Raw genomic sequence first — 12064 nt, 5'->3', positions numbered from 1 at the left:
CCCAACTCACTGTTCACTTACAGGATCCAACACACCTCTGAGTCTGTATAAGAGGCTCCCAATTATGGTGGCTCTCAAAGGAGGGGAAAAAGGAAAAAGGGAAGAGAGAGATGCCACCGCCCAAAGGGAGATGGTAATTAGAATGAGGGAGATAAGGTTCACAGAATGTGAGGATGGAAATAAAGATATGATTCTGATATGGCTTCAAAGGATGATCATCCTTTCCTTTGACTATTCTACACAGCATTAATATACATCATTAGGTCTTTGCTTTGTTTTAACATATACAGGCAGGCAGAATGCCCAGAATGATCAGGTCTACCCCAAGCTGGAACTACTCCTGTACATTTTCTCAAAAGGTCATAAATCTATTTCCTATACATTCTCTCAAAAGGGCATAAATATATTTAACAACATTTGATACGTAGGCTCAGGCCAAAAATCTTATAGATTTATTGAAATCTGTAAACCAAGTAAACCTTTTTACTTAGTTGTCATTTCTGTTCAACAATCAAGGTTATTCTGGGGACCGCAAGCAAGGATAATAATCATATAGTCCAAATGACCACCACATAGAGGCATCTTTAAGATAACAATGAGGGTCAGCAATTTGTTTCCATCACAGTGACGCAAACTGGGAGTGCGTCAAACTCACCTTCATCACTTCCACCTGCAGGTCCTCGTGGAGGGAAGGCGTCACTTTCACAGCATTCAGGATCTGATTGAGCAGCTGCTTCTCATCAGAGTCCGTTTCCATGGATACAAACCTCTCTTCTGCCAGGAGCTTCTGCAAAGAGGCACAAGACAGTGATCACAGACAGGCTTTCCCCTGCTGTCTTATTCTGCTATAGCCTAGTATGTACTACAGATAATGTTTCTTACTCAGGAAGCATGTAGCTGGAGGCCATTAGGAAGGAGTTTCCGCTCTGTGCCATTAAAAAGAAAAATGCATCATGCCTTTGGTAAACGGTTTTTGGCAAAGGGTTTTTCCTGCTATTAGATAATTTACTGTAAATTTTATGAAGTGCAATTCTAATGTGGTGGCCAAATAAGTCGTTTGGTGGGTGAGGATGGAGGATGAATGTGCCAAGGGGAATCCAGCTCCTCACGACAGGCACATTCGCACACGCCCTTTCTGAATGAAGCTTTGTCACAGGAAAGGAGGTTTTATACACAGCTTGATTGTTCATATTTGTACTTCCTAATGTGAGCTATCATTTACCTAGGAATTATTCATGAATCTACAAATCTTAATATATTTTCATCAGAAAATCAATCCCACAAAAACCTAAACAAGAAGACAGTCATTTTCATGAGGTTTCCCAGAAGGCATTACATCTCACAGGACAGCTCTCCTCTACTTGAAAACAACTCATTTTTCATAAAATTCTTTATGAATTGAACCAAACCCTCCTTGCCTACAACTTGTACGCCCTAGTTATACCTGGAGCCACACAGATTACGTTTCTAGAATACCTGATCAGTGATGAACTCCACCTAAGTCTCTTCTTTTCTACACTAAACCTCCTTGGGTGTCATCAAACGTTCTCCACATAACATAGTTTCATAGACACTTTCCTCCTCAACTGGCCTCCAGTGAATTTAACACTTCAAGGGTGGTCTGACAGCAATGAGCAGGAGCACCCAAAGGTGCATGCTAAGGTGAACATATGGACTCTGGGTGATTAGGACGTGTCAATGTAGCCTCATCTTTGGGGTTTTTTTCTATAAAAAGTATGGTTCCGGGAGTGATGATGGGTGAGGCTACGCATGTGTAGGGGGAGGGAGTATGTGGGAAATCTCTGCACCCTCCTTTCAATTTTACTGTCAGTCTAACACTGCTCTAAAATAGTCTTTTAAAAATAATAACAATAAAAAGATGGCAAGAGTGAAAGAAATGTAGTCTTTGGTGGCCATTGCCGTCCTATTTCAACCTGGAATTGTTTACCTCTAGAATTCTAGTTGTGTGAGACAATTAAGTGCGTTTACTGCTTAAAATCAAACCAAAAAACAAACAAAAAGCAGTAATACAGAAGTTTAATCACACTCTCAGATCAAATTAGCTTAGTTGTAAGTCACAGCACATTTTATGCTGACTCACGCAGAAACCTCATTCTCAAGGGCTACAATTAAGCTGTTCTTCCCCAATCTGTCCTGAGGCAATTGATCTTTGAGACCCCAGAGTAGGACGGATTTTATATTTATCCCTATTAAATCTGTCCTTGTCCGATGCAGCATGGCGTTGCAACCATGAAGAATTTTTGGAATTCTGATTCATCCAGGGTAACGACTCCCTCTTTTAGCTGAATGTCACTGCAGATCCAGAAAACACGTATTTCAAACCTTCTTCTTAGGACTCCCTGAATTCATCTATACAGCTATACATCATTTTATGTCACTTAGCTTTACTGCCCTTTACAAGTATCATGTTTCTTTATAAACTGAAAGGTTGCGGCAACTGTGTGTCAATTAAGTCTACTGGCACCATTTTTCCAATAGTATTTACTCACATAGTGTCTCTGTGTCACATTTTGATAATTCTTGCAATATTTGAAACTTTTTTATTTTTACTCTATTTGTTATATTGATCTGCAATCAGTGCCCTTTGATGTTACTACTATAGCTGGCTGAAGGCTCAGATGATGTTAGCATTTTATCAAGAAAGTAGTTTTTAGTTAAGGTATGTACATTTTTTTAGACATAATGCTACTGCACACTTCAGAGTCTACAGCATGGTATAAACATAACTTTTATATGCACTGGGAAAATGTAAAATCCATGTGGCTCACTCTATTGTAATATCTGCTTTATTACACTGATTGGGGACTAATCCCACAATATCTCTGAAGTGTCCACTCAGAAGAAATTTTTGACTATGCAGGGCAGCCCAGAGTTAGTTCACATACAAAACCCTGTTTTTACTTAAAGTAATAAAGACTAAAAAACTCTAAAAAAAAAAAAAAAGTGCCTTAAAAATTAATGGGAGAGGGGCTTCCCTGATAGCTCAGTTGGTAAAAAAATCTGCCTGCAATTCAGGAGATCCCAGTTTGATTCCTGGGTTGGAAAGATCCGCTGGAGAAGGGATAGGGTACCCACTCCAGTATTCTTGGGCTTCCCTTGTGGCTCAGCTGGTAAAAAAAATCTGCCTGCAATGCGGGAGACCTGGGTTCGATCCCTGGGTTGGGAAGATCCCCTGGAGAAGGGAAAGGCTACCCACTCCAGTATTCTGGCCTGGAGAATTCTATAGACTGTATAGTCCATGGAGTGGTAAAGAGTCAGATATGAATGGGAGGTTACAAGGGATGCTAATAAGAAGATGCCCAGCCCCCCATGTCAGTGAAGTTCCCATGAAAACACGAGATTGTAACTTACAGAGTTTGAGGGTTAAAAAAACCCAAAAAAACAACACTAAATGGAAAATCCCTGTAATACTAGAGAAGAGAACATAAGTGGCAGGTTGAAACAAACTTCTATTCCTTTTTACAGTTACTTTGGAGAAAAGCAGAGTTTTTAATAACTGTTTAACCTTTTTAATGTTTAAAAATTCCTAATGTCAATGCATACTGAAATATACATTCCCTAATTCTAATCTGCTAAGGGGAAAACAGTCATAATTTTCTTACTCTTTCTTACTTACTGACACTGAAAAGGTATTAGAGACCTCTCTAAACTTAAAGAGCAAACTACGAAACAGTAATGTGAAAAGACACCCAACAATGCTATCAATCCATGGCCATGCTGGAAGAATCCCCTGCAGGCTTGAACTCCACAGCACTTGTCACTCAGCCACCGAACCACTTAAGAAGTCAGTGTTTATCTGTACCATTTTTCTAGATTCTACATATATGCATTGATATATGATGTTTGCTTTTCTCTTTCTGACTGACTTCACTCTGTATGACAGACTCTAGGTTCATCCACATCTCTATGAATGACCCCGTTTTGTTCCTTTTAGTTGCTGAATAATATTCTACTGTGTGTGTTTACCACATCTTTATCCATGTGTAAAATAGCTAGTGGAAAGCTGCTATGAAGCACAGGAAGCTCAGCTCAGTGCTCTGTGATGACCCAGAGGGCCATGGAATGAGGGGTTGGGGTGGAGAGTGGTCCAAGAGGGAGGGGATATATGTATACATATGACTGATTTACTTTATTGTATGCAGAAACTAACACAACATATAAAGCAATTTATTGCAATTTCAAAAATCCTTTTTAAAAAGTCAATGTATTTATAGAGCCAACAACTCTGCACCTTTGGAATTAGACTTACTACATATGGTGCAAAACAGAATGAACAAACGCTCAGAGAAGGAAGTGTGTTTGTGCAATTTGACTTTTCTGATTAGACCAAATTTCCTTTTTCTTCCCAATCTCATTCTGGAAACAAAACATTCACCAACTTAACTATAGACTAGAAAACAAACCAAAATCATTCTGGCTTACCATCATTGCTCATGACACAGAACCACAGATGTTGGATGCATATAAGATCTGAGCTGGTATAGAACTTGAGGTGTCTCTCTTGGAGTCCCTTACTCTCCTAAAAGTTAGGTGTCATAAAAAATATTGGAGCCTCCAAGTCAGTGCCTGACCATATATGCTCAGCAAGATAATGCTATGCACAGAGAAATGCTGGTCTAGAAAAGAGAATCATTATCCTCTCTGGTTATTACACAGTTCAATCAATTTCTGCCGGGGTCTTTAAACAGCTATAATTTAGAATGGTAACTATTTGCTCTTTCAGTGCCAAGGTGGTCTGTCAATTTCTCTCATCCTGTTGGGGTAAGAACAAGATGTATTGTATACTGTACCTGTATCCCTGCCAAGGCATGTTGAGCCAGCTTCACATTCTTGGATTCCAAAGCCAACTGGAGGGGCAGCAGGCATTTCTCCCTGGCAACACATAAATAAGGACCATATGTGAGCTCAGCAAGGCTGGCAGCCAACGGATGGGTACATACACCCACCCTCAAATGCCACTACACACATACACTGAACTATGACCAGTAATGAAACTGCACCTGGAGTGAAAGAAAAGAAAAAAACAGCAAAAATGCTGTGCAGAAATCATAGAGTACCAGCAGCTCGCCTTCTTGAGACAGCTATAGAGAAAACACACACAAGAACAATTGTTTCGGTGAACTAGTCATCACATGGTAAGTCCCTTACCAGTCCATGAGCATGCCTTGCTCTTTCCCAAAGTAATATAATTAACTGTATTCCATACACCTAGGGTGTGCAACCCTAGAAAGCACTGTTGATATAGGTTTCAATGCCTTTGCTCAGGCCTCTCCCCCACCTAGCAAGTGAGGAGGGCATCATCACCTGGACTACTCCGCCTCATCGATATAAATTGAAATCTGATACACTTGTCAATTTCTCCCCAGTTCAAAGTGTTTCTTAATCAGCTGTAACTTTTAAAAAATTTTACGTATTTATTTTTGTCTGTGCTGGCTCTTCATTGCCGCACGGGCTTTTCTCTTGTTGAAGCAAGTGGAGGCTGCTCTCTAGTCGTGGTGTGCAGGCTTCTCATCGCTGTGGCTTCTCCTGTTGCAAACGATAGGCACTAGGTGAGTGGGCTTCGGTAGTTGCGGCACGTGGGCTCTGTAGTTGCAGCTCCCAGGCTCTAGAGCATGGCTCACCAATTGCGGAGCACAGGCTTTGTTGCCCCATGGCATGTGGGATCCTCCTGGACCGAGGATCAAACCCACATCTGCATGGGCAGGTGCATTCTTTACCACTGAGCCATTAGGGAAGCTCCACCTACAATGTTTGAATGAGCTCTTTAGTCTCCATGAGGGTGACCTAAATTTTGTGATGGGGCTTAGTAAACGTGTTTCCAAGGCAGAAACACAATCAAACCACCAACAGCTTGGACCCATGAGAAGTACCTGACCTCAAGTGAAAGACAAAAACAAAAAAAGCTTGAGAGCTACTTGCGTATTTTGAAGCTTAAGAAGAAAATAACTGGGCACTAAAATATATCAGGAATAAAGCAAGAGGACTACAAAGAGAAATGTATTTTTCTGTAAGAAGCATTCACTCTAAATAATTAAACAACAGACTAAGAATTTTAATCAACCCATTATTTCCCCACAGAGTTACACTGGCACAACAAATGAAATGTTACTTAATTTTACCAGGCTCCTCCACCCTCACTTAAATCAGAGCAGCCTCATTTTATCTCTTTCATATTTTCAGCATAAACTGAAAGACTCATTGACTTTAGAGACTGTGAAAGCCACAGGGTAAGATTACACGATTTCGTCTTTAGGGGAAAAAGCGTCACTGATATAGAACACAATGAAACAGAAAGTTAATTATAGCTCCGATTCCTTCCTGTCCACCCTGCAGTTTTTTCGTGGAATCCTCCATCAGCAGCTCCATGACAGATGGAGACAGACTCAGACACTTCCCCTAATGCCAGCCACAAAGAACAAAACCAGACTATCAGAAAGAACATTTTGCCTTCCTGATCCTTCTCACTGTCCCCTTACTAACCCAAAGTTACAGTACCCCATTTTATATGACAACTGTTTCACAGTATAACCATTTTTCATTAGTACAACCTTTGATTACCCAACCGGAGAAGGCAATGGCACCCCACTCCAGTACTCTCGCCTGGAAAATCCTATGGATGCAGGAGCCTGGTAGGCTGCAGTCCATGGGGTCGCTGAGAGTCGGACACGACTGAGCGACTTCACTTTGACTCTTCACTTTCATGCATTGGAGAAGGAAATGGCAACCCATTCCAGTGTTCTTGCCTGGAGAATCCCAGGGATGGGGGAGCCTGGTGGGCTGCTGTCTATGCGGTCGCACAGGGCTGGACACGACTGAAGCAACTTAGCAGTTGATTACCCAACAGTGTCACTACCCAACAGTGTCACTTCCAGTCGGGTGGCTATAATTTTCTCGCTATTATCATGATCTTCAGCTTGTCTCGGTTATAAGGCAAGCATTGCTATGCAGTCAAGCGAAAGCAGGAATAGCTAATTTTCCCAATTTTATTTCTGTTGTTTAATCATAACCAGTTTATAAGCTTGGAAAAATTAACTGGAAGTGTGAAAGTCAAGTGAGAATCAGTAATAAGGGGCTTGTTGCGCTTGTGCTCAATCATGTCCGACTCTTTGCAACCCCATGGATTGTACCATCCCAGGCTTCTCTGTCCATGGAATTTTCCAGGCAAGAATACTGGAGAGGGTTCCCATTTCCTACTGCAGGGGATCTTCACGCTGCAGGGATCGAACCCATGTCTGTTGTGTTTCCTGCACTGGCAGGCAAATTCTTCACCACTGTGCTACCTGGGAAGCCCCTAATAATGGGCTGATTGAGTACTAACAGAAGAACTATAGAAGTTCATCTGTAAATCCTTGAAACCATCAAATTTCCACCAGGATTAACTGACTGTGAAAGAACTTCATCTCAAATTTTTGCAGTCAGATCTGCTAATGAGGGCATGGAAGCTGTGGGCAGACAAGGAGGTCCAAAACTCCTATAGTCTCATAGCCTGGAGCAGGGACAGTCTCTGTTGAGTGACTGTGTGCTGGAAATGCACAAATATTACATATTGCTCACCAAGGCATCAAACAAGAGTGGATGCCACATTCAGCAGTAACAAGGATCTTCCTAGAATGCTGAAACCCCTGAGCTCTGGGGAGTAGTATTATGTTTGCAGATAAACTGCAGCATGCCTATACTGCTCTGCCACTGCCAGTATTAGTCCTTGAAATCCTCATCACCCTCCCTTACCTACTTCTAAACTCACACCCATTGGTACTCAAATTGGAACTAGACTACTGATAAATGCCAGCACTACCAGGTCCCACCACGATTCCAGGGAACACCACTGAACTGCTCCCCACGCCAGTCATGGTCACCAGGAAGAACTGGAAGATGTAACTGGTTCAGCTAGGATTTGGTCTTATTGCAAGGTATCGTCATTTAGTGGAAAAACTATGGGCTGTGGAATCACACAGATCTGGACTGAAACCTTAACAATCCTAAAGTTGTGCAATCTTAGTCAACACACTTAACTATTAAATCTTAGCTTCACAGTCCACAGAAGAAGTATCTTAAGACCAATCCTGCAGTACAGAAAATGTCTATCAAGGGTTGGAGAACTTTTTATGGAAAAAGAGGCTGATAAAAATTACATCAAGCATCGAAGCCCATATGATCTCTGTGCTCAGTACTCAACTCTGCTATAGCCCAAACCTGTCCTAGACATGTTGATAAATGAGCACGGCTACGTTTCAAAAACAGGCAACAGGCCAGATCTGGTCTGCTGGCTAGTTTGCCCAGCCCTGATATAGACAAAGGCCCAGCAGAGACCATGATTTAAAGCACAGGATAGCAAGATCCAATCTTGTTGTAGTATCCAGAAAGATTTTTGCATAGGACATGGAGCATGGGTCTTGGAGGGGTCTAAGCAAGGCCAATTCTAGCACCAAGATTTCTCTTAGAAAATCAGTGCTTTTAGGAAGCAAACAGAGCGAGTTCATCCGGGTACCAAACCAAGGCATTCCATCCATCCAGTTATCCATCCAACCAACACTTGAGAGTCTGCTATGTGCAAGGCACTGTCATGAGAAGATCCAACAAGGAACAAGATAGAACAGATACTTTCTTTCATTTTATGCATAGAAGGGAAAAGAATAAAAATTACTTATTGTTTTGCTATTAAATCTACCAGTCACTTCAACCTTAAAATGGGCATTCTTACCCTTGTTTTATATTTCAGAAAATAGAGTTTCAGAGAGATTTGATAGCCTGCCCAAGGTTACACAGCTAAAATCTACTGGAAACAATCCAAACAGAAATCCATCTCACTCCCAAGACCAAGTTTCTTCCAACACCCTTTGGTGTCAAAAGATGAAAGCAAAGCTAGAATAGTTCCGTTTCTTAATCTTTTCTCAATCATGAACACAAAAAGATCCTCTTCCTAGATAAGTATACGAATCATTTCAGGGGATTTATAGTTCTCCCCCTTCCCCTGGGCTTTCCTGGTGGCTCAGTGGTAGAGAATCCACCTGCAATGCAGGAGATAAGAGTTAGATCCCTGGTTGGGAAGATCCCCTGGAAGAGGACACGGCAACCCACTCTAGTATTCTTGCCCAGGGAATACCACGGACAGAGGATCCTGGTGGGCTACAGTCCATACATAGGGTCACAAAGAGTCGGACATGACTGAAGTGACTGAGCACATACATAGGTCCCCCCAGACTCTAACTCCACATCGATCCCAAGTTAAGAGCTTCTGCTTTTAGGAGAAAGGACCTGCCCAACAAGGCAGAAACTTCTGTGTGTCAGAGAAGAGGCCGGGTTCCCTGGCTGGGCTCAGTCCCAGTAGGATGAAAAGCTTTGAAGTAATGTTACACTGAACCCTGAAGTGAGAGAGTGAGCGAGAGGGATGTGTGTGTGTGTGGGTGGGTGTGTGCTGAGGGGGTTGACAAATCTTCTCAGGATTCATGGCCTCTCAGCCCCAGCAATCCCCTAGATTAGTATCATGAGCCTCAGATCAGGACTATAACAGGAAATGAACACATGTGGGGCCCAGCTGATTACACGGCTTGCCCTCTGGTATCATAAAAATCCTTCTGCCTTAATTTTTTTAAGCGATTTTAATGAAAAAAAAAAACAGGCTTGTTAATTGAGTCTCAGGATGAAATGTATAATGAAGATGCAACGTGGCACACACTCGGACCCCTTTGCACAGACTGTTTTGGAATAAATCGCCTTTTGATCCTTCTAGATGCTGCCTCATTGGGGAACAGGCACACCAAAACCAACATTCAGTTACATGAAGTGATTATTCGTTATGCGTGGGCACGTGCAAGCTCATGCTTGCCTAACTGAATAAAGACGGTGGCCCCAGGTTTCATGCCCTGGCATGTCATTATTTCTTAAAGAAGAATAATTAGCAGCTCTGCACACGCACAAGGAAGACATCATCCCGTGACAGTGTCTGGTCATGGCAAGGAAACTAAGCCTATTTCTTTAACTGTGTTTTCACAGTTCACAGACCAGCTTTATTGGGCCAAGAGAACAATGGACAAAGGGAAATTCAAATAGGTGAATGGGGGAAAGTTAGATTGATCAAATATTACCGTTTAATATGAACACAAAAATGAGCTTCCTGTAACACCAAGTACATTTGCGAATTTTAGGCTGACTCTTTTTTTGATGCACTACCTGGGATGGAGCAAAAAGATACCTTAGATTTCTGAGGTCTGCTGAGGCTCTATAATTCTAGGATTCTATGATCAAAGCCATTTATTGAATAACTGTCTGGATTCCTTCACATATAACCACAGCTCTGATGGAACATCAGTGACCTGTAAAGTCCCAAGTACCTGTTCAAAGAGAACTGTTAACAAAACAAACTAAGGTTGGATTACCTGTCCAAGGTCACATGTTTGTAAATGACAGGGCTGTAAGATTTAAATATTTTTTAAACAGGTGTCTTCTTCAACTTTTTATTTTGTATCAGGGTATAACTAATTAAGAGTGTTGTGGTAGTTTTAGGTGAACAGCCAAAGGACTCAGCTGCACATACACATGTATCCATTCTCCCCCAAACTCCCTTCCTATCCAGGCTGCCACATAATTGAACATAATTCCCTGTGCTACACAGTAGCTTCTTTTTGGTTATCCATTTTAAATACAACAGAGTGTACAAGTCCATCCAACTCCCCAACTCCTCATCCCTTCCTCTCATCCCTTCTCACCAGCAACCATAAGTTTGTTTTCTAAGCCTGTGAGTCTCTTTCTGTTTTATAAGTTCATTTGAATCCTTCCTTATTAGATTCCACATATAAGGGATGTCATATGCTATTTCTTCTTCTCTGTCTGACTTATTAGAGCTGTGATTTAAATTTAGACCATCTGTCTTCAAAACCCCTGTTCTCTGGTCTCTGCCAGCAGACAACTCCCCATCGCCTGAGGTGGATGCCACACTACTCTACAAAGAACAATCCAGGTGCCCACCAGAATGGGATGGGCATTGAATAAATAAATTATCTTACTGTGCAGGTTGTTCATGGAACAATGAGTCACATTTGATGGCTGGAATGCAGTTATGAAAAGGTATACACACTCTGGATGAATGGGATACATCCGGTTTGGGATCTAGCTGCTGGGTTCAATGACAGCCATCACTTTTCCTAGTTTGAGTACAGAAGGTTTTCAGCCCCCTGTTGTGACATTCGAGATGTTATTATTTGTGTTTATGAATACTGATGCTTTCAACAGTTTGTATCAACATTGATGAATTTTCATTGACTAAGCTTTCGCCAGAGCCAATTCATGGAGCCAATTGGAACTGAACTGGTTCCTTGATATTTTTTTCTGCAGTGCAGTTAAATTGATTCTCTTTTATTTCTATTTTCACTCCTAGTTTAATGAAAGTATCTTCATCAGTAACCTCTATACTGAACAACAAAGATTAGATTCCTGCTTCAGGAACTGTTCTAGGTCTGAGGGACACAACCGTGAACAACATAAAATCCCACTTCTGCAGGATTCTGAGATGCCTTGGCAAGCCTATTGCAATTATTAAGTAGAACATATGTAACTGCTATTTTCTGTATATTGGGAAGGGTTGAATGTGCATAATTTTACATGATACATTGTTAAAAAAATCTTAAATAATCAACAAGGTTCTATTGGATAGCACAGGGAACTATACTATCTTGTAATAATCTATAAGGGAAAAGCATCTGAAAAACAATATATAGATGTATACCTGAATCATTCTGCTGTTCACTTGAAACTAACACAACATTGTAAACCAACTATATTCCAATACAACTTTTTAGAACATCCTAAATCACACAGTTATGTTCACGTCTGTGTGCTCAGTTGCTCATTCGTCTCTGACTCTTCGTGACCCTGTGGACTGTAGCCCGCCAGGCTCCTCCGTCCACAGAGTTTTCCAGGCATGGATGCTGGGGTGGGTTGCCATTCCCTCCTCCAGGGGATCTTCCCCATCCAGGTATCGAACCCCTGTCTCGTGGTGTCTCCTGCACTGGCAGGCAGATTCTTTACCACTGTGCCACCCGGGAAG

At 41.7% G+C, this 12064-nt stretch overlaps 1 protein-coding gene across 1 annotated transcript in view; it reads right to left on the bottom strand.

Annotated features, from left to right (window-relative positions):
* The window catches only part of ARFGEF3 (ARFGEF family member 3), a 169745-nt gene that overhangs the window by 119500 nt on the left and 38181 nt on the right, over positions 1–12064 (bottom strand). The window contains exons 3-4 of the mRNA XM_052645866.1: positions 4812–4893; positions 656–787 (exon numbers count right to left, since the gene is read on the bottom strand). Of these exons, the coding sequence (XP_052501826.1) occupies positions 656–787; positions 4812–4893 (214 nt within the window). The remainder of the gene's footprint in view (positions 1–655; positions 788–4811; positions 4894–12064) is intronic.

The sequence above is a fragment of the Budorcas taxicolor genome, chromosome 9 (genome assembly GCF_023091745.1).
Source record: "Budorcas taxicolor isolate Tak-1 chromosome 9, Takin1.1, whole genome shotgun sequence".
Lineage (NCBI taxonomy): Eukaryota > Metazoa > Chordata > Mammalia > Artiodactyla > Bovidae > Budorcas > Budorcas taxicolor.
This window is presented reverse-complemented; position numbering and strand designations above follow the sequence as displayed.